Source organism: Petaurus breviceps, unplaced genomic scaffold, assembly GCF_028583685.1.
Source record: "Petaurus breviceps papuanus isolate PSGF00001 unplaced genomic scaffold, PetGlider_PUasm1.0 173, whole genome shotgun sequence".
Lineage (NCBI taxonomy): Eukaryota > Metazoa > Chordata > Mammalia > Diprotodontia > Petauridae > Petaurus > Petaurus breviceps.
Genome location: NW_027185759.1, coordinates 20,294,957 through 20,320,749, shown reverse-complemented (window position 1 = coordinate 20,320,749; position 25,793 = coordinate 20,294,957). Strand labels below are relative to the sequence as shown.

General features: G+C 43.8%; 1 protein-coding gene across 2 annotated transcripts in view; it reads left to right on the top strand.

Moving 5' to 3' along the window:
• The window catches only part of IFT80 (intraflagellar transport 80), a 122,424-nt gene that overhangs the window by 860 nt on the left and 95,771 nt on the right, over nt 1-25,793 (top strand). The window contains exon 1 of one of the 2 annotated variants that reach the window (XM_069083490.1): nt 19,269-19,408. The exons of the other annotated variant lie outside the window; for it this stretch is intronic. Coding sequence (XP_068939591.1) covers nt 19,406-19,408 — 3 coding nt within the window. The 5' untranslated portion in view covers nt 19,269-19,405. Of the gene's footprint in view, nt 1-19,268; nt 19,409-25,793 lie in introns of those variants that run through there. 2 annotated transcript variants of the gene reach the window in all.

The following is a 25,793-nucleotide window of genomic DNA, read 5'->3' as shown; positions in this document are numbered from 1 at the left end:
TCCTCTTCCTCTTATCTCCCTCTCCTCCCTGCTCCACCTCCACTCTCTTCCTTGTCCTTTTCCTGCTCATCTTCTCCTTCCCTCTTCTCTTCCTCCTCCTCCTCTTTCTCCTCTTCCTTCCTCTCCTCCTCCCCCATTCCTCCCTCCTCTTCCTCCTCCCTTTCTCTCCCCTCCCCCTCATCTGGCCCTGCAGCTGTCCTTGGGCTGCCCTCGGTTTTGGTGACCTTGGCTTGTAGAAGGGGTCCTTGGAGATCCTCTGTATTTCACACAGAGAAGTGGTCTGTGTGGTCTCCCCCAAACTGCTTTGATGGCCCAGGACATAAAGTGGGGCAACAACTCCTGGTCTAAGGAGGTCAGCCAGTCAAGGCCCCTCCTTTTACAGATGGGGAAACTGATGCCAAAGGTAGAGACTTGCCTGAGGTCTTCTGCCTCCAAACTAAGTGCTCCCCACCAACCCCCTTGCCTCTCCATTTCCATTAAGTTCAACCACAGCCCCGTCACCTCCCCCAGCTTCCCTTGTCTTTAATGAGCGAACCCTGAACTTGGTAGGGGGGAATATCTACATAACTGTGCCAATAGCAAAAACTAAATATGGGGAGAAAGGGCATCCAGGAAGACCTTGAGCTAAACCTTGAGTTTAGGGAGGAGGGAAGGCATCCCAAGAGGCACAAAGGAGGAGGGAGACGGTGTAGAGAAACGTGGCGGGCGTCTGTTTGGTCAGAACTGTGTTCCTGCCTCTTAGGTGGAGGTCGCACTCCTTTGCCTGACATTCAAAACCTCTGAAATGTGGTTTGGAGGGACCTTTTTATCCAGTATTGTTCTCTTCCAGCACAAAACTAGATAGATCCTTGCCCCTCCATGTGTGCAACAGTCTCATACTGCTGGTGGAGGAGGAGGAATAAAAGACTTTTCCCCCCACAAATCTAGTTGGGGCAGGGGCTGTGCTGGAGCCAGCTCTAACCTGCAAACCCACCAAGAAATTGTCCTTGTGAACTTTGACGCTGCAGACATTGACTTGTTTTGTTGGGCGTCCAGATGGTTAACAGTGTTAATAATGCAGATTAAAATTGTGTGTGTGTGTGTGTGTGTGCCTGCCTTTCTCCCTCCTCAGTTGTTAAACATTTACTACACTCCTGTGGTATGGCCAATATATATAAATGGTGAAAGCCTTGATGACTAGGTATTTCCATTTACAGGGAGAGTTGGAAAGGGGAAAGCTAAGTTTGGTTGTGGACGTGTTGAAGGTGAGGACTGTGTTAGAAGCTGAGATTTGAGGAGTGGCTCAGCCTCTTACATGATTTTGGACAGGTCAGTTCACCTTGTAGGGCCTTAATTTCCTCACTTATGAAGTAAGGAGGCTGGAATAGAGAAGATTCCATTGAACTTTGATCCTGTGTGAGGTGAGATGCTCAATGGAGCTTGGAAGAGATGACCAGACAGATTGGAGATGAGAACTAAAGGCATGGGCAGAGAGCTGGTCATGGCAGCTCTGACGGAGCTGGTGTGGGTATTGAACCTTTGGGAATATTCACAGTTAGGATGCTGGAGGGAAAAGAATCCAGGGAGGAAAATGTGAAGGAGGGGGGCTACTTAGTGAAATGAGATGCAAAAGACAGGAAGAGAAGGAGGCGGGAGGGGTCCTTTGAAGAAGCAGACTGCTTCTAGCCTAGCTAAGAACAGAGGCCAGCTGCAGGAGGAAGGCTGCCCTTTTGCCCTGTTGGAGGGGACAGCAGGGTATAGATCAGAGCAGGGGTCATGTGGCCTTCTACATTTTAAGTACAGCCTTTTGACTGAATCCAAATTTTACAGAACAAATCCTTTTACAAGATAGGATATAAAAAAGGATTGTTCTGTAAAATTTGGATTCAGTCAAAAGACCACACTTAAGGATCTAGAAGGCCACATGTGGCCTTATGGCTGCAGGTTCCCCATCCCTGAGTTAGAGAGACATGGGAATGTTTGAAGGCAGAAAGAGACTGAAGATGGTGGAGATATCTGGAGTAAATGTGGCAGCAAACCCCCTCTAGGTTTGGGACAGGATGAGATGGACTGTCAGCATGATGAGATCTGCTTTAGAGAACTATAATCAGGCTTGCTCCCTTTGAAACTGTTGGGAAGGAAGACTAACTGAAGTTGAAAGCAGGCATAGAGACGTAAATTAGTGGATAGAGAGATGCAAAAAAGCAGCAGCAAGACAGTAATTCACATGTGAGAGCAAAAACCTTCAGAAGGGCATATGAACAGTTAGGACAATTTTATTAACACAACGTTAAATTAATACGCACTTTTGTAAGATAAACCATACCTAACTAAAATTTCTTGTTGCCTATCCTAGCCTTTTTTTGTTTTTCAGTCAGTGTTTATCAAGTGCAGTGGGGGCACCAAGAAAGGCAAAAACACTGTCCCTCTCCCCCAGGGCCTCACTATATATTGGGGGGGGGGAGCCAGCATGTAAAGCAATAACTACAGACAAGCTATAGATTGGAGAAATCGGATATAATCAACAGAGAGGAAGCACTAGAATTAAAAGGGGTTGGGAAAGGCATCCTGTAGAAGATGGGGTTTTAGCTGGGACCTGAAGGAAGCCAGGAGGTGGAGATGAGGAGGGAGGGCATTCCAGGGGATGGCCTGGGAGGATGGCCAGAGCCATGACATGGAGTGTCTTGTCTGAGCCAGTGTCGCTGTTCTAAGAGTATGTTGTGGGATGTGAGATCTAAAAAGACTGGAAAGGGTGAGTAATAGGTTGTGAATGGTTTTGGATGCCACATGGATTTTACATTTCGTCCTGGGAACTTCTGGGGTTGACTGAGTAGGGGGTGGTCTAGTCAGACCTGTGATGTAGGAGATCGCTTTGGAGGCTGGATTGGAGTGGGGAAAGACATGGGGCAGGCATGACCTCTCCCCATTTCAGTGATCCAGGTGATACAGGCCTGCACCAGAGGGGTGGTAGTATTTTTGTATTCTTTGTATACTGAATTGTTCATGTTTGATTATTAAGTTCATAATAAAGAACATTTTAAAATGAAGTTGAATTAGATTGAGGCAAAGATGAGGTAAATTTGGGAGCTTAGGAGGGAGCCCTTGATCTTCATCACATAGAAAGGGAGGTCATCTCATGACAAAGGTTGAGGTTTATGTGTCACCAAGGGCTTGAGAAGAGCTTTTGGACACACGTTAAAGCTTGCTTTGTTCTAGCAACTCTGCTAGAGCCTGTGAATACAAAAGACAAAAATGAAACTGGCTTTGACATTGGGCTTGTAGTCTGCTGGGGGGACAGAACACAGAGGAACATGCACAGGGAGTCTGAAGAAGGACTAAGCCCTCCTGTCTGAAGGGAGGAGGAACCTCTTTCCAGCTGAGCTCGGAAGCTGAGGATCCCAAATGGGGAAGTGAGGAAGACAAAGCCTGGCTGGCTGAGCTCAGAGAGAGCTGCTGGTAGGAGTAGAGGATGGATGTCACTGAGCCATAGCAAATAGAGTAGAGCAGTATTGTAGGAGACTTTCAGTGCCACTGGTACTCACCTGTATAGAACTAGTTTATGAGGACCTGTGTCTTTAATGGACATTTTGGGTAGGTGATGACCTGACCTTGGAATGGTAGTGGTAGAGCACTGGCCCTGGGTCAAGAGGCCCTAGTTTAAATGTGACCTCTGACACTGAAGATGGGTATATGCGGGGTGTATAGGGGTACATGGGGGCTATGGAGGTGTATGGAGTATATGGGGGTGTTGGGTATATGGGGGACATGGGGGTGTATGGGGTTTATGGAGTGTATGGGGGTGCATGGGGTGTATGGAATATATGGGGGGTATGGGAGTATATGGAGTGTATGGGGTGTGTGTCGGGTATATGGGGGTGTCTGGGGGGTATGAGGGTGTATGGGGTACATGGGAGTGTGGGGTGTTCAGGGAGGACCAGCCTCTCTGGGGTGAGGGTGTACTGAGCCCTTCTCAGCTGCTCATCCACCCTTGGTGTCCGCCTGTCACCCAACTCTCCGTTGTGGCTCCAGGAAGCTGGAGCGTGTACATACCTGCTAAAACCATCTCGGCAGATGGGCTAAGCCAGGCTGTGGGCCTCAGGCCCATTTCTGAGTTAGAGGGGCATTTGAAGACTTCTCCTGTGGAATGGGCAGATAACAATACAGCTATGAAGGGGACTGAAGCAGGGGCTGTGGAGTGCTTGGAGCCAGGTCAGACACTGAAGATGCCAAGGTCACCCGCTGCCTCCTGGGCTGTACCAGTTATCCCGACTTTTGTCATGCTGCTGAACTCCAGTGACTTTGCAAGAGAGAGTTGGGCCAATGACTTTGTGCATCTCTGCCTCACTTAAAATCAAAGGACAAATAACACCATTAAGTGTTACCCACATGTCAGGTGCTGTGCCACGTGCTGGGGACATGAAGAGAGGCAGAGACTTGGTCCCTGCCCACAAAGTAACCAGGGACCCTCAGCTTAGCTAGAGTAAGTGGAGGGTGTCCTCAAGAGAAGATGCTCACATCTGTGGACCCCAGGAGAGGCCTCCCACAGAAGGTGGGGCTTGAGTTGAGACTTGAGGGAGACAGTAGGACCCAAGAGGCAGAGAGGAAGAGGGAGGCTTGGCAGGACCAAAGCAAGGGCGTGGGAGGTGGAGTGTTAGATTTGGGGCAGCGAAGAAGAATCTGTGCAGCTGAATCCAGCTGAATCGCGGAGCCCGTGGAGGGCAGTAGCGTGAGAAGCCTGGAGAGGTAGCAAGGGGCCTGCCTTCCATGGCACGCAGAGGAGTTCATTTGATCCTGCTGGTAGTGAGTCACTAGAGCTTATTGAGGAGGAGGGTGGCATGTTCAGAATTACCACTGAGGAAGATTGCTTGGGCAGCTTGAGGAGGGTGGGCTGTATTGGAGACTTGAGGCCAGGAGACCAATCAGAAGGTAATTGCAGTAGTTCAGGAAGGGGATGATAAGAGCCAAACCAGGGTGTTGGCCGTGTGAATGGAGATAAGGTGTGAAAAAAACATGACAAGAATTGGCAACAATTTGGATGTTGAGGATGACACCTGGGTGACTCGGGAGGATTGGGGGGTAAATGATGAGTTCTGCCTTGCTCATGTTGTGTTGGAGAGGCTTCTGGGAGCCCAGTTCAAGATGTCCAAGGGACAATTGATGCTGCAGTTCTGGATCAGAGGAGAGAGACTAGGCTAGTTATATAGATCTGTGTCTTTCTGTGTAGAGATTGGGAGCAAATGGTATCACCAACTGGGAGAGTGTGGGGGGAGAAGAGAAGAGGACCCAGGAAGGAACCGTGGGGGATAGCCACAGTCATGGTGTGACCTGGATGAGGAGCCTGAGGAGGAGGAAGGACAGGAGAGAGAAGTTTCCTGAGATGGAGGGATGATGAAAAGGCCAGCAGCTGTCAAATGTTTCAGAGGAGTTAAGAAGGAAGAAGATTAGGACAGAGCCACTAGATTTGGCAATGAAGACCACACTGGGGACCAGGGAGAGAACAATGTCAGTGGAAGGGTGAGGTCAGAAGCCAACTTGCAGAAGGTTGAGGAGTGACTGAGAAGAAGGGAAAAGGAGGGACCTGGTGTACTCCCTCAAGAAATAACGGTGGAGAAGGCTCGGGAGGAATAGGGGGGAGCGATGGAGGCTGAGAGCTGGTGGAGACAGTGAGATCCAGTGGACGTCTTTTAAGAGAGCATGTGCGTAGGAAACAGGACGGGAGCGAGTAGGGCAAGAGTAGGGATGTAGTGAGGAAGGTCTGCTGGAGGAGATTGGAGAGGGTGCAGCGGCTGTGCATGGACAAGGCTTGGTCACCCTTACACACTCCACTTCCAGCACAACTGGCTTCCTTGTGTGTATGGAGCATTCCTTCTGGCCTCTGTGCTTGCAATGCTCTAGAGTCTTTCCTGACTTCTCCAAGTGTCCTTTCTCCAAGTGTCTTTTCTTCAAGGTGTCCTTTCCTGACTTCTCCAAGTATTGACCTCCCTCTCATTATTTTTGTGTTTACTTTCTCTATATTGTGTATTTATCTGTGGATATGTTCTTTCTTCCCAGTAGCATACAGGTTCCTTTATAGGGCCAGAAGTATGTAGTCTGCCCAATACCTGGCATCTGCTATGCATTCGTTGAATGCTTACTGAATTTAATTGAACTCTAGGTAGTTTATTAAAGTCTTAAGGATCATACAGACCTACACCATCTGTAGAAGTACTTTGTTTCCCCAGTTGTTTGTGTCTTACCCCCTAATCCGGTTCCCTAAGTGTTTATATAAGCATAACTTTATCTTAGAATCGGGTGAACATGGTTCTGCCCTGTGCTGAAGATGGGCCAGTTGTTGCTACCAGGGCCCTAGTCAAAATAAGTGATATCTTTTCTGATGCCTCTTGCTTGACTTTCTGTGTTCCTGCATCCTCAGTCCTGAGGCATTCAGTGCTTTCCAGAAGTCCTCCTGTTCTTACGTTGCCTCTCCCAGATCTGACCTACCTAGGAGGAGCTCACATCCTCAAATGAAATCTTCTTCCTTCTTCCTTCCAATCCTGAGACCTCCAGTGCCTTTGGTTTAGATCACAGTAGCAAGCTGGAATATCTGTGGTACTTGTTTCTACTAACAGGGGTAATGACCTTTCTTTATCTTTGTAGCCCCCTTCATCTCCAACTCCAGCACTGGACGTTCTGCTAAACACATAGTTACAGGTAATCAGCCTGGTGCTTTTTCTCTCAACAGCATATGCTTAACTGATCTAGCCTTGATCATGGCAGACACACACACTCACACAACACATATATGTACACACAACACATACATGTATATACACGCACACACGCATATATCACATATGACGTACATATATACCCCTCAACATCTGTTTAACAGAAGGCTACACTTGAACAGATGTTAAGATGTTAAATAGGTCTCAGTAGTTATCTGTAGGGTATATACTAAGATTCATTATATCCTCATAGATATCTTCATGCCTATTAGGAGCTTTGAGATCTCTATCATCAGTCATTCAATAAACATTTTTTTTAAAGTAATTGGGGTTAAGTAACTTGCTCAAGGTTACACTGCCAGTTATTTCTGGGTGGGTGCTAAGTATCAGAGCCTGGATTTGATCCCAGGTCATCCTGACTCTGGGGCCGCTTTATTACTCACTGCGCCACCGGGCCACCCCCAATAAACATTTTTTAAGTGCCTTCTATGTGCCAGGTCCACAGAAATCTTCAGAATATTAGGAAAGAGATGATAATTCTGGCTTTGGTGAGTTGTGGTTAAAATAACTTTTTACCTTATCTCAAAATTTGTGAATAGAATCAATAGCAAACTTTGAAATATTTATGAGTAAACACCCAAAGACATAAATACATAAAACTCTATTCAATATCGTCATGATTACTGACTTAGAAGACTCTTTGAATGAGTGAATGAATAAATAAAACATTTATTGAGCAATTACTGTGTGTAAAGCACTGTGCTAAGTGTTGAGGATATAGATAGAAAAGCCAGTCTGGTCCTGCTCTCAAAAAGCCCACATTCAAATGGAGACAACACCTTGGGAAGGTCCAGTGGTCTCTAGGGTGCAGCAGCTAAGGAGATGTACATGTTTCTTCTTTCATGTAATTTTCACTAAAAAAATTCTTATAAATGTCTAATATTGAAGTACTTGAGGTATAGACTCAGTTAAGGACTAGCTTTCTCCTTGGAGGAGAGGGTTTTTTCTTTTGATATTCCTTTTTTTTTTTTTTTCCCTTTTGGGGGCCAATTGGGGTTAAGTAACTTGCCCAAGGTTACATGGCTAGTTTTTTTTTTTTGTGGGTGTTAAGTGTCTGAGGCTGGAACCAAACTCAGGTCTTTCTGACTGTGGGGCCAGCGCTTTACTCACTGCGCCACCTAGCTGCCCCGATATTCCTTTTTTTTTTTTTAATAACATTTTGCAGTAATTTTACTTATTTATTTTATTTTTAGCATTCATTTTCACAAGATTTTGAGGTTCCAGTTTTTTCCCTCCCTCCCCTTTTTTGAAGATGGAAGGCAGTTTGACATACATATATATGCTATCATGTAAAACATTTTTCCATATTCCTTACAGTTGTGGAAGGAAAAACAAATATAAATAAACAGATGTTTAAAAGGAAAGAATAAAGTAAATGAAAAAATATGCTTTGATCTGCAATCAGAGTCCATCAGTTCTTTATCTGGACATGGATAGCATTTTCCTTCGTGAGTCCTTTGTACCTGTCTTGGATCATTGTGTTGCTGAGAAGGGCTGAGTCATTCATAGTTGATCATCATACAGTGTTGCTGATATTGTGGACAGTGTTTTCCTGCTTCTGCTCTTTTTACTTTGAATCAGATTGTACAAGTCTTTCTCGGTTTCTCTGAAATGTGCCTGTTGGTCATTTTTTACAGCACGATAGTATTCCATTGCGTTCATACATCACAGCTTGTTTAGCCATTCCTCAACTGATGGGCATCCATCCCCTCAATTTCCAATATTTTGCCATCACAAATAGGGCTACTATAAATATTTTGCACATACAGGTCCTTTTCCCTCTTTTGGGGAGAGGCTTTCATTTGAGGGATCAGTTTGTTTAATTTTCACTTTGATGTCTTTTGTTAGGGGTATTTGTACAAATGTAGCATTGAACACTTTAAACACTTTGTTGATTTTGGGTAATGTTAACTTTAAGTTAATTTTATCACAGTTGGTGGTTTGATGGTGGCTCCTGTGTTGAACGAGGCTTCCCCCCCCCATCCTGCCCCCAGTCTGTCCTCCTGCACAGACGTCTCAGTGACATTCCTCGTCCCTGCTCGCCCTCCGTTGGTTCCTTGTTGCTCCTCCATTCAGTTTAAGGCCCTTTCCATACTGGCTCTCGCCCTCTTTCCAGGCTCCTCACACATGGCTCTCTGAACTTAATCTGTGGTTCACCTCCATGTTGGGCAGCACCTCGCACGTGTTTGCCTTTGCATCATCTGTCCTTCATGTGCAGTGGATTCCGTGGGGTTGTTCAGAGCTTTAGTGCTCAAGCACAAGTGCCCCCGTGACGCCTGTCCTGACTCCTCCCAACTGCCGGTGTCTCCCCTTGGAAATCACCAGGCATCTGGGTGTGCATCTGTGGTTGTGCTGCTTCCCTTAGGGACCATTGCTCCTTGAGGGCAGTGATCGTTTCCCATTTACCTTGGTGCCCAGCCAGAGACCCGACTGGGGCAGATGCTGTTTACGCTTGTTGATGGGCTGAGGCATTGTGAGACAGTTGGAGGAGGGCTGGACTTGGAATCTGAGTCCCACCTCTGCTGTTGCTGTCAGTGGGAAGCCTCGGGACTTGTCTAGGCCTCTATTCCCTCAGCTCTGAAAGGAGAGTGTTGAGCCAGAACACCTCTTGGGTCTGGAGAGCAACGACATGATTTCCTTAAGTGCCTTAGTGTCTCGTGACCTGATATGCTGGGCACTTTATCATCCTTACCCAGGGGGTGACACAGATTTGTGCTCCTAGGCCAGTGGTATCCTGGAACCTTTAGCAGGGGGGGAGCCATTTAGAGCCCACGAGAATCCATCTGACGGCAGTGGCCGGCTCGTAGAATCTGGTGTAATCCACAGGTACTCCAGTGGATCTGCTTTGGCCTGAGACTAGGTGACTTCTCATCTGTAAAATTCCTCTGTGGGTTTATCCCATGGCTTCTGGGAAGTCTTTTCTCAGGTGGTGACCTAGGAGATTTTAGAAGAAACAAGCCCTCCAAAGACTTAATAAAAGAGAAGCCTTGAGGTTCTCCAGCCTCGCACTCGCTTTGAGGTATTCTGAACCCTCATCATTGTCCAGGGTTGGCTGTGAGTGGAAAGAGGTCCCTGAGGTCAGTTGCTTCTCAGAGTTGGTCCATGAGGCTGTGAGCTCATTTCATTTATCTTGTCTAGGGGCAAGGTTGGGGCACTTAACAATCTGAGCAGTGCTACTCAGGCTTTGTTTTCCTCATAGCTATGAGTATGGCTCAGTAAAGCCTCATGCTGTGGGCTTCTGTGGGTCAGGACCAATGCTGATTCAGCTGTATCCCTCTTGGTCTTGAATTGTCCTTAGTCAGAGTTTATGCAGGGAAATCTAATACAGCTAGTGTAGCCTATGTCAGGATCTGCATAGATATAAGTCAGAGGGTCCCCAAATCTCATATAAGTCCTCATGGTAATGCTGAATATTGGATGCAGGACAGAATTTATTTCAACCCACAGGAAAATGTAAAAACAGTATAGGGGGTTCAGAATAGCTCTTAAACAGTTGAGATAGTTCTACTGGCTCAGGCACACCTCCATGTGCTACCTCTATCCCCTAGGTCAGGGGTAGGGAATCTACAGTCTGAAGGCCACATGTGGCCATCTAGGTCCTCAAGTGTGGCACTTTAGGTCCTCAAGTACAACCCTTTAACTAAATTGTGCCCTTGAGGCCACAGATTCTCCACCCCTGACGTAGGTGCTATGCAGTTCAATGGAGTCATAATACCATTCTGTGATTAGAACTCCCCTTGGAAGGAAGCTAATGTGGCGTTGATAGAGAGGTACCCCCCAACATTCCAAGAATCCTTATAGCCTTATGTTTTTGCCCTAATGACAGGGACTTCTCCAGAGGGAAACATCCTTCTGGTTTTTTAGAAAGGTAATGTTCACATTGAGCCCAACCATCTGAATAACTCCCTGCAATAGCCAAGGGCAAAGTTTGGGTCTTTGGTTTCACTGTCATGTCTGCCTTTTGCAGGACCTCCAGCTTAGAGAGTCATTTATGTGAGCCTCCTGCCTCTGAGAGGCGAGTTGTGGGGCTCTCTCTGTTTAGAAGGCTAGACCCCCCAGTTCGTGGTGTAGGGTAGACTTGGTTTAGGCCAGTCTGGTGTTTCAGGTTCAGAAGTGAAGCAAAGTAAGGTCCTGAAGAACCATCTAGCAGTCAGAAAAGGGAGGGTTACTTGGTGATAGCACAGAAAGCATGCTCAGCAAGGACCAGAATTGATTGAGCTGAGCCTAGCTTTCCTGTCTCTGCTGCCATACTAGTGCCTAGGTTTTACTTCAGATCCCAGAAAGCTATGGCTGTGCTCAGGCCTTGGGAAGCGGGGTTACTAACTTCGCCCGCATGACAGGGGTTGGTCCCATGACACGTGTGCTCTAAGGCATCTGTCAGGCTAGCTATGCTCATGAATCTCTCCTTGTCTTACAGGAAGTCTGGATCTCTAAACTCTCAATACTCTTCCAAACAATTGAGCTTTAGGAACTCCCCCCACTTGGTGCTGAGATTCCCTTCTCTGTACCTGCCTTCTCTTGGGTGTAAGGGGCATGGGCAGGCAGCTATTAGTGCTTGGGAGCCTAGGTCAGTTTTTATCTGCTGCTTTCTTACCTCTTCTGAAAAAGGAAAAGGTGAAAGTGGCTGCTAGGCCTGTTAGCTCATTTTTTGTAGACCTTGCACAAAAGGGTGGCCATAACCTGAAATTCACTGGCTGTGAGATAAGGTTTCTAGTCTATAAAGTCGTCTAATTGACCAAGGAGCTCCTCTAATCATGTTTGTGTGTATGTGTATGCACTCTGCAGTGTTTTCGTGCTTCCTAGGGGACAGGGGAATCAGATACAAGGAAGTTGTTGTAGTCTTATTTATTTATGTGAATGTATTTTCTTTTTTATGCAGATTTTTGATGCTCTTTGGATGTCTGTCTCTACAGTGAATATAGCCAAGCAACTTTTACATTCATTTGGAAACTGGAGATTTTGAGAAAATGAGACTGAAGATATCACTTCTAAGAGAACCAAAACATATCCTTTTTTCCTTAATAAAACTTAATCGGACCTTATGCTGAATTATTTTACAGTTTTACTTTAAATGTTCTCTTATAGTTGAAAAATCAGTTTTTTTGTCTCTTTAGTGATAAACTTTTACTCAAATATTGATTTTTTTCATTTTTCAAATGTTTTATTAACTTCTGATTTACATCACTCATTTCTGCCAGATTTTGACTTAAACATTTTCTCCCCATTTCTCCCCTACCCACCGCCCCAAAATAGCAGCCCCACAGTCCTCCTCCAGTCTGTTCTCTCCCATATCTTCTCTCATACCCCCTTTGACTTTTCTAGTAGGGCATGGTGGATCTCTGTGCCCCAGTGCCTGTATATCTTAATTCCCAATTACAGATAAAATAGTATTATTTATATTTAAGCATTTGATTTTAAAACTTTGAATTCCAGATTCCTTCCCTTCCTCCCTTGTCACCCACCCACTCTTACTGGAAAGATAAGCAGTTCAGTATAGGTTGTACATGTGTAGCTAATGCAAAACATTAACATAGTTGATATATTGTAAAAGACTGACTATATTTCCCTCCCTCCTTCCACTAGTTCTATTCTCTACTTTGATCCTGTCCCTTTTCAAAAGTGGGTGCTTCCAACTTCCCTCCCCCCAGCCTTCCCTCCATTTGTTCATGCCCCCTCTCATCCCCTTCCCCCCTACTCTCCTGTAGGGTGAGATACCCTATTTAGTGTGTATTTCATTCCCTCCCCAAGCCAAATTCAATGAGAATAAAGTTGACCCATTCCCTTTTGCCTTCCTATTCTTCCCCTCCATTGTAATCATTTTTCCTTGCCTCTTCTATATGAGATAGTTTACCCCATTCTGTCACTCCCCATCTCCTCTCATTATATTCCTCTTTCACCTCTTAATTTCACCTTTTAAGTATCATCCCTTCCTATTAAATTGGTCCTGTGCCTTCTATCTATGTATACCTGTAAACATATATATACACGTTCTCATATGTATTCATATGCCCATATGCCCTCATATATAGACATATATACATATATACAACACATATATAAATATATATATTCCCTTCAACTATTTTCATACTGAGAAAAGTTTCATCAGTTACAATTATCGTTTTTCCATGTAGGAATGTTAATAGTTCAACTTTGATAAGTTCCTTATAGTTTCTTTTCCCTGTTTACCTTCTCATGCTTCTCTTGCTTCTTGTATCTGAATGTCAGATTTTCTATTCAACTCTGGTTTTTTCATCAAGAATACTTGAAAGTCCTCTATTCCACTGAATGACCATATTTTCCCCTGAAACATGATACTCAGTTTTGCTGGGCAGGTGATTCTTGGTTTTAATCCCAGCTCCTTTGCCCTCCGGAATATCATATTCCAAGCCCTTCGATCCTTCAGTGTAGAAGCTGCCAGATCCTGGGTTATCCTGATTGTATGTCCCCAATATTCAAATTGTTTCTTCCTGGCTGCTTATAATATTCTCTCCTTGATCTGGGGATTTCGGAACCTGGCTATAATATTCCTAGGAGTTTTCTTTTGGGGATCTTTTTCAGGAGGTGATCGGTGGATTCTTTCAAACTCTGTTTTGCCCTTTGGTTCTAAAATATCAGGGCAATTTTCCTTGAGAATTTCTTGGAGGATGATTTCTAGGTTCTTTCTTTGATCATGGCTTTCAGGTAGTCCAATAATTTTTAAATGATCTCTCCTGGATCTATTTTCCAGGTCAGTGGTTTTTCCAGTGAGATATTTCACATTGGCTTCTATTCTTTCATTTCTTTGAATCTGTTTAATAGTATCTTGATTTCTCATAAAGTCATTAGCTTCCATTTGCTCCATTCTAATTCTGAAACAATGATTCTCCTCATTGAGCTTTTGAGATTCTTTTTCCATCTGGCAAATTTGGCTTTTTAAGGCTTTCTTCTCCTCATTGCCTTTTTGAGTTTCCTTTGCCATTTGAGTTAGTCTACTTTTTAAGGTATGATTTTCCTCAGTCAGGCTGTTGACTCTCATTTTGTAATTTTCTTGCCTCGTTCTCATTTCTCTTCCCAATTTTTCCTCTACTTCTCTTATCTGCTTCTTAAGGTCCTCTGTGGCCTGTAATCAGCTCGTATTTTCCTTTGATGTTTTTGGTGCAGGAGTTCTGACTTCACTGTCTTCCTCCTGTCCCATACTTTGATCCTTTTTGTCTCCAAAATAGGAGTCTAATGTTGGGTTCTTCTGTTTGCTTTGTTTCCTTTGCCTGGGCATGTTGCCACTCAATTTCTTGACTTTTGGGCTTTTTGCCATGGTAGGACTCTGCTACCAGACAGGGGAGCTTCTGTCCCAAACGCTGGGGTTTTCTCAGCTGCTGGAGGTATTAGTTGGGAGCCCTTGCTGAAGCCTCCACACTCTCTGGCAAGCTGGACACACACCCCAGGACTTCCATCTAGACTGCAGTCCAGATCCAAGCAGGTTAAAGCAAGAGTGATTACCCCTCAGACTGGTCACTTGGTTCCCCTGCACTCTGCAGGCCAGGAGCTGAAGCTGCCATGTGGCAGGCAAAAGCCGAGGCATTCCCAACTACTGGGTCCCAAAGTCCACACTGCACTGACCTCTCACTTTGTCCTTCGCATCTATGTGTTGATAAATCTGGAAATGACCACAGCTGCTGGTGATTTGGGTCCCTCCAGCTGGTGGCTGATCAGGCCCGCCCTGGGGTAAAACCTCGGCTGGAGAGTGGCTGTGCTAGGCTCCCAGAGCGCTGTGCTGGCCGATTCCTGCCAGCCTGCCAGGCTGTCCTCAGAGGGAGGTTAGCTTCTCTGTGCCATTTTGTGGGTTCTGAGCTCCAAAGTTTGTTTAGAGTCCCCTTTTACATGAATTGGGGAAGGTGGAAGCCGGAGCCGCAGGGAGGTCCTGCTTCTATTCTGCCATCTTGACTGACCCCTCAAATATTGTTAAATATTTGTGATTATATATACTACAAAGTCTCGAGATAACATTATCAGCTAGAGGTCTAGCTTTCACCTTTTAATTGACATTTTCACCTGAATTTTTGTTTAGTCTATCAGGATCTTGAGAAAACCTTAGAAAGTAAAACAATTAACTCCTTGTTCCAAGGAAGGTAGGAACCATTAAGTTTTCTCTCTAGCAGTGATGGAATCTGTTGCCAGTTTGCAGCAGGGAATGGATGAGTCAGGCAGGAGCGGAAGCTGGAGGAACTGTACAGTCACAATTCTACATTACGGTTTCGTGATTTTACATAGTGATGACGGATCCGCTGTGCTGAGGTTAGACCCTGCTGACTTCTCCAACTGTCGGCTGTAAGCGTCAGAGGTGCTAAAGAGGGTGTCCGTCCTCACTGACCCTGACTTTCTTTTAGTGGCCACTTAGAAATCTGGGCAAACTCTTTTTGTGTCCATTCATGTTTAATCATGATCTTCTTGGAGCAAAGACATGAAGTTACTGTGGTCAGGTGACGAGGAGTTTTTTTGAGGACCAGGGGGAGCCGGTGTCTGTTGTCCTTTTATTTACCTCCATCACCCTCCCTGCTCTTGATTCATAGGTTTATAAAGAGGGAAAATTTAAACCTTTCCAGATGGAAGGATTCAAATCTTTTTTAATCTGTTCATTACAACAATGCCTCACTTCCTAATCTCTGCTCTACTCTGGACCTTTGTTTCATTATGGTCATAGCTGCTGAAATAGAGAAAGGGGATATATGATTCAAGAGTATCTTTTCCATAAAACTGGAGATTTAGCCCATGATGGGACCTTGGAGGTCATGTAGACCCCCATGTGACTGGATACCTCCAGGGTAAAGCACAGATTCTGCTGGTGACTATCTGGCTGTCCCCTTGTCTGGTTAAGCTGGCCTCTTGGTTCTTCCCCGACAGCCCCATTCTATGGCTTGCTTCCTCATGGTTCTCCCCAGTACCAAGAGGGCTCCTTCTCTTACTTATATCCCAAGCTCCATTCAAGGCTCTGCTCCAGACTCATCTTAGAGGAGGCCTTTCCTGAGCCCACCTGCTTGGTTGAGCTTTGCTCCTCATGTTCTCCTGCTTTTGTAGTTAGTTAGGGACTGATCTGTCAGTCCTTGGGGAGCAAGAGCCTGGCATCTCGTAGGGACTTAACAAGTGTTTGTTGGAGTGAATTTGCATTCTTTCACCCCATTTCCACTTCCTCAGTAAGATCTGAGAGCTTCAGATGTGACACAGTGAGCCAGTTGGTCGGGAGAAAATGAATGGGTTCAGTGATAACGAGAGAGCCAACGATCCCAAATAGAGAGGAGGACGAGCATTTTTATCAGTGGCAAGAGACTGAAAGGACTGAGCATTCACAGACGAGAGATTGGGGGTTTGACAGACTCCTGCAACCACAGAGACTGCTGAGGACAGCGGAAGATGGGGGCTCCTCTTCCTCTGTCCTAGTCACCTCTAGATAAATGCCAGGAAGCTTTTGCCCTGAATAAGGGGTAATCAGTCTTTTTGTTTTCTGTGCAGTTTTCCTAGAGGTGCACAGAATAATCAACTTGGCAGTTCTAGATGTGGGAAACTGGCTTATGGACCCCTTCCCTTCAACAAAAGCAGCTGTTTTTGTTTAGCTCTTGGTGAGTCCTAGTTCAGACATGATTCATTGTTGATACATACCTGTCCTGGGCAAATTTTGTTGACTCTGTGAAGACCATCTTAACCTTTTTGGTCAAGTAACACATGAAGCAAAATACTTTATATGTTTTCTTTTACCTTTAATAAATGACCTCCAGAATTTCACTACATATATGGGGAAACAAAAGGAAGCTGCCCTTTGGGGGCCACTACACATGGTCATCCAGCCTTAGGTCATGAGGATAAGCAGGTGCTATGCTTAAGCATGCATTCAGAAGCCCACAGATCACCCCTGCCTCCTGCCTCCATCTTTGCCTCACTTTCAGCACCCTTCTTTCTGGGCCTTCCTTGAGGGGCTCAGTGTCCTGGCACTGCCACCGCCGCCACCGCCGCCGCCGCCGCTGCTGAGCTCTGTGCTTCCTTCTTGTCCAGTTGGGTTTGAGTTGGAATGTTTGTAGAGCACCCACCCTGTGCCCCACTGACTGGAGATAAAAACTCCCAAATCAAAAAGCCTGTGTCTCCCTGAGCTTGAGGGACCGGGCGTGCTGGGAAACAGAACCTTGAGTGTTTGAAAGTCCTTGCTCTGTGGCTGTGTAGCCTCGAGGGCCAGGGGAGTAGAGCAGAGGCGGCTTTTGAAGTCCCAGGAAGCTGGGTTTGATTCTGGTCTTTCATGTCCTCCCTGTGCCACTCCATTGGGCTTTCACAGAATTACATGCTTTGAGTATGATCCCTTCCAACATTAATGGGAGTATTCACATTTTAAGAGAGAAGGCAAATGTTCCTTCCTGGTCGAATTGAGATGCTTTTAAATGGAGGTTTGAGTGTTGGGGAAGCTTCTGGAGGCCTCTTGCTCAGGCTACTGTGTCTGTTCCTCCCCACTCTCACCACCCCCCAAGCCAGAAGAATGAGACAACAGCTTGGTATCCCTTCTCTGAAAGCCTGCTTACTCTTGCTCTCTGCGGTAGTAAAGCTCTGTGTAATGCTTGATGGTCTCTCTTGTTGCTTGGGAAGCCAGAGAAAGGCAGGGTGGGTCTGGCTAGTGTTTAGAAGTCTCTAGGATTCCTGTGGAGGCAAGGTACTTTGCCAACATTGAAGTGCTGTATTAAGCAAGTTATTGTTCTTTTAAGTGCCACTCATTTAGAAAGGGTTCATTTTGTCTCCTTGAACATGGGTAATTGATGAACTTAAATTCAGGTGTTAAACATCTGGATTCAGAGACTTTTTAAAGTTTACTTTTAAATCAGCAGACGTTACGTGCTGACTTTGTGAATTATTGGCCTGGATTCTGGAGAGACAGAGCTAAGACAGAACAAAGATAAGACATCCACCCAGTGGGCAGACTCTAGAGACCCACAAGCCCCTGCCGGTAGGGGAGCCTGAGAAAAGTCTTGTGCTGGGCGCACAGTGTGTCGCTTCTCTAGGAGGGATTCTATTTCCTCGTCCATAAAATAAAGCATGTGAGTGAAGACAGAAGTTTTTGTTGTGAGGGAGGTGAGAAAACTAGGATGTCTACGAAGTCAGAAGGTCATCTCCAAATTGTCAGGATGTGGGAAAGGGAGTAATAGGTAGTGGCTGAGCTTTGGAAGGTTCAGCATTGAATTGGCTGCATCAGCCCCTGGAGCAGGAAATGAGTGCTTTGTTGTTGCGGCAGAGATACCTGAGTGGTTTGCTATTTTCTTTCCGGGTTCATTTGACAGATGAGGAAATTGAGGCGAACGGGGTTAAGTGACTTGCCCAAGGTCACAAAGCTAGTATCTGAGGCTGGATTTGAACTCAGGAAGATGAGTCTTTCTGATTTCAGGCCTGGCATTCTGTGCACTGTGGTGCTACCTAGCAGCTCTGAAATGAGTGCTAGTGTGGAATAATCATCTATAAATCATCTTAACCAGAAACAGTTTAGAAATGTGGGAATTGGTCTGCACTAAGTAGACCAGCAGCTTTAAGATGTCTACTGCTCAAGCTTCACTATGCTCTTGTGGGAAAAATGGAGAGGGTGACCTTATACAGGCTACATTGATTACCAAAGCTGCAGGTCAACCAGATTGTGACGTAGAGCAAGGAAAGGGAGATTATATAAAAATGCATTATGTGTGTGTCTTTCTGTGTGTGTATAACACATCTAAATGGTAGAAGCCTAGCAAAGCCATTGGGTCATGTATGTATTGAAATATATAACTTCGTATTTAACTTAGTGACTTAGTTGGATTATCATCCATATTCTTTACTGTAAAATTATGGAGTTTAGTTTTCAATTAAAATCTGTTCTGTAATTATGTAATTTCAATTAAAATCTGTAATTACTGTAATAATGTCTGATATAAAGGTCATACTATTTGGGCATTCTTTGAAAATTACCATATTATATTTATTATATAGGGTAGCTAGGCCCTGGTTTATTGAGTAGAACCCTGACCCTAGAGTTAGGAGGACCTGAATTCAAATCTGGCCTTAGATGCTTACTAGCCGTGTGACCCTAAGCAAGTCACTTAACCCTGTTTGCCTCAGTTTCTTCATCTATAAAATGAGCTGGAGAAGGAAGTGGAAAAGCATTCTGGTATCTTTGCCAAGAAAACGCCATGTGAGGTCACAAAGAGTTGGACACAACTAATCCACCAAAAATTTTTTTTTCATCATATATTACTACTACTATTCAATTTTCTGTATGAAGAAAATGATAGGATCATGGGAGTTAGTGTTTTCATGGCTCATATTTCTGATAAGAGGAAAAACAGCTGTAATAGCCGGAATTTCCCTTTTTAAAGTCATATTTTGCTTTTGTTTCTTAATAGCCTGTGTAACTTGCCAATTATTTGCTTTGTTAAAGCTTATACTTCCTTAACATATCACACATCAAGAATTAGTAAGTTGTGTAGGCTGGACCACTGCCGAAGAGCTGTATTCCTGCAGTGATGATCACCAAATAGTCAAATGGAACTTGTTAACAAGTGAGACCAGCCAAATCGTCAAGCTCCCTGATGACATTTACCCCATTGATCTTCACTGGTTCCCCAAAAGCATTGGTGTGAAGAAGCAGACACAGGCTGAGAGCTTTGTCCTCACCAGTTCTGATGGTAAGGTTTTACTCAGGGCTTTTTGTGCTCTGGGGCCAGGATTTAAGCTTTGATTTGTTTTTCGTGTAACTGAGTCTTTTACAAAAGTTCCTAGGTAGTATTATCATTTTATAAATGAAGAGGTTGACAGTTATGTATCCTGGGACACTCTGCTAGAGGGTTTTGGAAGCAGAATTGGAACCCAGGTCTTTCTGGGTCAACTCTCAAATCTTGTTTTTTCTGATATACCAGGCTACAATGCTTAAAGCTTCTCCATGTTTTTCAGTTGATCTCCATATATTTTGTGGTGGGTCTTTTAAGGAGGGGTTAGCTGTTTTGTTTGTTTGTTTGGGTAGTCCAACCAGACCTTGGCCACTGAAGGGATATTCCTAAAAATCAAGCCATTCGAGGTTAGGAACTTTTGTTTCCTCGTAATGTAAAATGAGTATCTACCTTACAAGGCAGTTGTGAAGATCAAATGGGATAAGATATGTAAAGTCTTTGCAAATTTTCAAGTTCATATAGTTATTAATATATTTATCTAGTTATTGATGCTATCTGTTATTACCAGCACTTCTGACTTAATTCTGTTAGCTCAAAAATAACAATCAACATGCAGGCTTATTATTAGTATAATTCAGCAACTGCCATGAAGTCTAACAACCAGGTATCATGTGTATCTTATCTAATCATGTATTAATTTTAGGATTTGTATGTTATTTCTTTTGTAACTCAAGTGATGAGTGTTGGCTTTGCTCATACTCAAGTGGAAAGTGAGCCTCGTGGCTTATAATATCCGTTGGAGCTAAGTAGACACTATCGTTACATGTATGGTGTTGCTGTCCATGCACTGAGGATTCAAGTAGAAAGTTGTCCTGTGGTGGTGACTTTAGCCAATGCACGTGGCCAGTCCTAATAATTTAGGAAATGATATCATTTCTTTCTCCTTGCACTGTTTGGTTGCCTACGATCAATCTGACTGATGTCACTAGGCATAATTGCCCAGTCATCTGCTTGCCTTGAGCCTCCGAGGCAATCTGATGTTGTGGGAGGTGCCTTGGCTAAGTAGAAGACAGGGCCCTGGGTTTGAGCTCGACCTTCATCATTTAAAGGACTTGTGGTATGTGGTGATTCACGTAGCTCCTCTGCCTCTCCTGCTAGAGTTCAACCTTTTTTTTTTTTTTTTAAAGCAATCGGGGTTAAGTAACTTGTGCAAGGTTACATGGCCAGGTGTTTCTGGGTGTGGTGCTGAGTATCTGAGCCCGGATTTGATCCCCAGGTCATCCTGACATTGGAGCCGGTGCTCTTACTCGCTGAGCCACCTGGCTGCCCCTAAGCAATTGGGGTTAAGTAACTTGCTCAAGGTTACCCGGCCAGGTGTTTCTGGGTGAGTGCTAAGTGTCTGAGTCCAGATTCGATCCCCAGGTCTTCCTGACACTGGAGCCGGTGCTCTTACTCTCTGTGCTACCTGGCCGCCCCAAGAGTTCAACCTTCTTGAAGGCAGGAGTTACCCTTGGAGTCCCATTACTGGCTCAGTGGCTGGCAATAGCAGTCACTGAAGAAATGCTTCTTTATTGGTAGAGATGTGGTAAGGGTCAAATCAAATAATGGATATAGAAGTATTACTGTGTGATTAGGAAGGTATAAAGAAAGGGAAGCTGCTGGAGGGGACAGGTACAGGTACAGGTAGGAAACAAGATTCAAGGTTGCCGATGTCATTTTAAATATTTACAAGATTTAACTACATTAGTGATCTTGCGTTTATAGAATAAATACTTCATATTCTTGTTAAGGTTATTGTATGGCTTCAAGAAAATATCCAGGCTCTCCAGCTTCCTGTTACCTTTCAAAAACCTTGTAATAGATTCTAATTTTTTTAATTAGAAAAACATTTTACACAAAACATTATACAAATTTGTGGTTCTCTTCCACTCAGATTAGAATTATTTGGATTTCAGAATAAAGAAAATATCCTAAAATAGTTCCAAGAAAAAGTTACAGAGTGCTTGGAAATGAATGTCTGACTGTGCAGAACAGTCAGTCTGTGATCAGCCGGGATGGGTTTAGAGCAACTCCCTGGTCCAGGGGGCTTCACTGGGAGAATACAGAGAAAGGGGCTCCAGATTATCATAATTAAGGAGATTTGAGGACTAAAAAACAAGATAGTTAAGAAAATCTCCAAGTTATGAGACTCATAATATCCAACATTTTCACAGTGCTAGATAGTTAATGAAATATGTTGACCAATAACATCTCATTGGGCTTAACAACCTTGAGATGGGTGGGCTAGTTATGAAGTAGATGGGACAGCTGCAAAGGACCTTTTTTTTTGGATGAGGAAATTCAGTGGACTCGGGGATGGTTAAGTGACTTGACTAAAATTATACAACTAGAGAGTGGCAGAGTCCGGCCTCTTTTTACCAAGTTCAGGGCCCTTTCTCCTACATTCTGCTGCCTCTGTATCTGTATCTAGAGAGAGGAGGATCAGCATGCAGAGGACAAGAGCTGGTTTCCCCCAGAGGCCTAGTTGATCTCATCCCATGAAGTAAGGTGGAGATAACGAAAGGCGATATAGTCTTGTTTTGGTTAAATCTGTCAGACACATTCACGTACAAGCTAGTTGGTGAGAAAGCTTTCTAACTAACAGAATTTCTTCTCTTAAATTGGAGAAACATTCCTTCCCAAGTAGTTTCCAACTCACATTTTATAGTAACAGAAACAGAAAGCGAAGAAATTCCAAAGCTATGATAAAATAACACAAGGACAGAGTTTCAGTTGGGATTTTTAGAAATACAAAGCAAAATGATCAATGTTAATATCAGAACAAACTTTAGTAGAAGTTCTCTTTCCTCCCCAAACCAATTCTGTTAGGTGGTGGTAAAGAAAACAGAACCAGTTCTGCCCTGATCGGGTCTCTCGTAAACTAAGGGACGCATCCTTTCTCTCCGTTTGGTGAATAAAAGTACGTTCACTCTATAGATCTAGGCACTTGTTCTGATATTTTTGGGTAACTGAGTAAATTCCTTGTTTTTTAAGTATATATTGATCTTTGTTCACTTCTAAACTTCCTTTTGTTCACTCCTGTACATTTTAAAATGTTTCACTGATACCTTTTTTTTTGCATTTCTGTCACTCCTTTGTAGCCAAACCCTCATCCCCTTAAAAACATAACCTCCCCATGGTAACAAATAAGTGGAGTCAAATAAAGCAAATTCACAGTTGTTGTGTCTGAAAAATGTGTGTCTCATTCTGGACCTATAGCCTCTGAGCCAACTCCTGCCTAAGAGATAAGAAGTGTGCTTTGTTTCATCATCGGTGTTCTGGAGTCTTAATTTGTTATTGATCAGAGTTCTAAAAGTTTTCAAAGTTGTTTCCCTTTGCATCGTTGTGGTTAATAATAACATTCCTTTAAATCACAGGCCATAATTTGTTCAGCCACTCACTTTGTCTCCAGTTTTTTTCTTTTTCTTTTTCTTTGGTTTTGCAGGGGGGAAGTCAGGGCAAATGGGGTTAAATGACTTGCCCAAGGTCACATGGCTAGTAAGTGTATCAAGTGTTTAAGGCTGGATTTGAACTCAGGTCCTCCTGACTCCAGGGCCGGTGCACTATTCACTGCACCACCTCGCTACCCCCATCTCCAGTTTTTTTGTGACAAAAAGTGTTGCTATAAATAATTTCTTTGTAAGGGTCCTCTCTTCTTTCTTGTTCTGTGGGGATCTAACTCCGGCTCATTTGGGTAGCATGCAGATCCCCTGCTTTGGCTGCCCTTTTCTCCTCCATGCAGAGGGGGAATATCCCAGTTCAGCCATTGTGAGGATGCCATGAACTGAACTGATGAGAGAGGATGGACTTTGTTTCCCATGCTCCCCTTCTTTTCTTTTGCTTTTTAAAATTAATTTATTTTTAGTTTACATTTACTTCACTAAGTTTTCATTTCTCCCCCTTCTTCCCCACCCCCTCCCCAAGATGGCACACAGTCTGATATAGGCTCTACACATACATTCACATTAAACACATTTCACATTAGTCATGTTGTAAAGAAGAATTGGAACCAATGGAATGAATCACGAGAAAGAAGAAACAAAACAAGACAAAAAAGAGAGAGCAGATGGTCGGTTTCGATCTGCACTCAGGCTCCGTAATTCTCTCTCTGATGTGACAGGTAGCATTTTCCATCGTGAGCCTTTTGGAGTGGTCTTAGGACCTTGCACTGCTGAGAAGAGCCAAGCCTGTCCAAGTTAGTCATTGCACAGTGCGGCTGTCACTGTGCACAGTGTTTTCTGGTTCTGTGCCCCTCACTCAGCATCAGTTCATACAAGTCTTTCCAGATTTTTCTGAACTCTGCCTGCTCATCATTTCTTACCTTTAATCCCTTTCTTTAACCCTGACTCTGGGCAGTGTTTGTTTCTGTTCCCACTCAGTTTCAGGTGCTGCAGGTGACTCCCATAGACCTGGAAGTTTGATGCCCAGGTGCTGTGGCTTCTCTGCCTGGCCGGAGGGTCACCCTACCCTACCTGCAATCCTGGCTCCAAGGTCACCCGATTTGGGAAGATCAAATAACAGAACAGAAACACCTGAGGCTTATTTTTTAGAGAGAAAATAAAAGAGATGGAGGAGGGAAGGGGAATCCTTACCTTCTCACTAATTTACTTCATGAAGTCTTTGTAGTTGGGAGAACTGGGATCTCTACCCTCTATATGCAGCACAAAAAAGTCACTGAACAGCAGAGCCAAAAAACCTGATTGGCTTAGCCTCTGCAGTTTTAAAGATGATGGCAGCCAATAAAGCAGGCTATTTCCCACCCACGTAGTAGGGCCACAGGCTTTCATGTTACTTCAGCCTGATGTGAGGTAGCACTTAAGAGTTGTTTTAATTTATATTTCTCTTACTGTTAGTGATGTAGAGCATTTTTTTCAAATGGTTGGTTGATAGCTTGAATTTCTTCTTTTCTATTCCATTCTATTCAGTAATGTGCCTACTGTGTGCCAGACCCTGTGCTAAGTTCTGGAAATACAAATAAGAAAAAGACAACCTCTGCTCTTAGGGACCTTGCAGTTCAGTGGGTGAAGACAGTGCACAGAAGGAAGCTGAAAAGGGGAGGAGGGATGGTGGAACCAGGAGGTATTGGGGCAGAGGCATGATGTCTGTGGCATTGCACACAAGCAGGCTGCTGATGGAAAATGAAGGGTAACCTGGAAAGTTCTGAATCCTCTCAAAAGGAAGGCTTTGAGAGGAGTTTATTCTTCCACCATTCAGTCCTCTAATCAGAGGAGAGAGGCAGCAGAGAGAACTGTGAGGGTGTGAAATACCAAAAGCTCAGTGATCTGCTTGGTCATTTCAAGAGATCCCCTCATGCAGACATGATGTTCTTGGGGTCAAAAACCAAGCAGAGTGGTTGGTGGAAAATGAAGAAAAGGAAGTCATAATAATAACTTCTTCCAGGATGATACATGGTAGAAATTAGATGTTCAAATGAATGGAAAGAATGATCCTGTGGCTTCATCATCAACCAGGTAATCAGTAAACATTTATTAGGTACCTACTGTCTGTCAGCCACTGTGAAAATACTGAAATATAAAAAGAAATAAAGACTAGTCTAATGGTGGAGACAGTTTACAAACAAATGTACACAAACAAGCTGTATTCAGGATAAATAGATAATTAATAGAGGAAAAGCCCTGTAATTATGAGGGCTGGTAAAGGCATCCTGTAGATGGTGGGATTGTTGTTGAGGGACATAAAGGAAACCAAGTAGATTAGTAATTAGATCAGAGGAGGCACTGAGGATAGCCAGAGAGAATGCCTAGAGCTGAGAGATGGCATGTCTTGAGGATTGTTTGTTCAAATCCTTTGACCATTTATCTATTGGGAATGGTTCTGGTTCTTATATATATGTATCAGTACCTTATGTATTTTGAATTTTAGTCCTTTATTAAAGAAATTTGCTGAAAAGATTTTTTTTCCCAGTTAAACTGTTTCTCATCAAATTCTAATTGCATTGATTTTGTTTGTATAAAAACTTTATTTTATATAATTAAAATTGTTTATTTTATCTTTCATAATCTTCTCTCTTCCTTGCTTAGTCAAGAACTTTCCACCACTCATACACTTGTAAAAAGCATATCTTTCCTTTCTTATCTAGTTTATTATATGTCCTTTTATATCTTTGTCTTTTATCTCTTTTGAGCTTATTAAGGTATATGGTTTGCATGTGTTATTTTTTGTGGTATGAGGGTTTTTTCCTCCACATAATCAAATTCATTTTTTGTCTCCTATAATTTCTTTGTTGAGTAGGTAAGAATTTTTACATTTCCATGGTTAAAGATATATCCCATAATCTTCTATTTTTTCCTTATTTTATCCTTTTTAAAATTTATTTTTAGTTTTCAACATTCATTTCCACAAG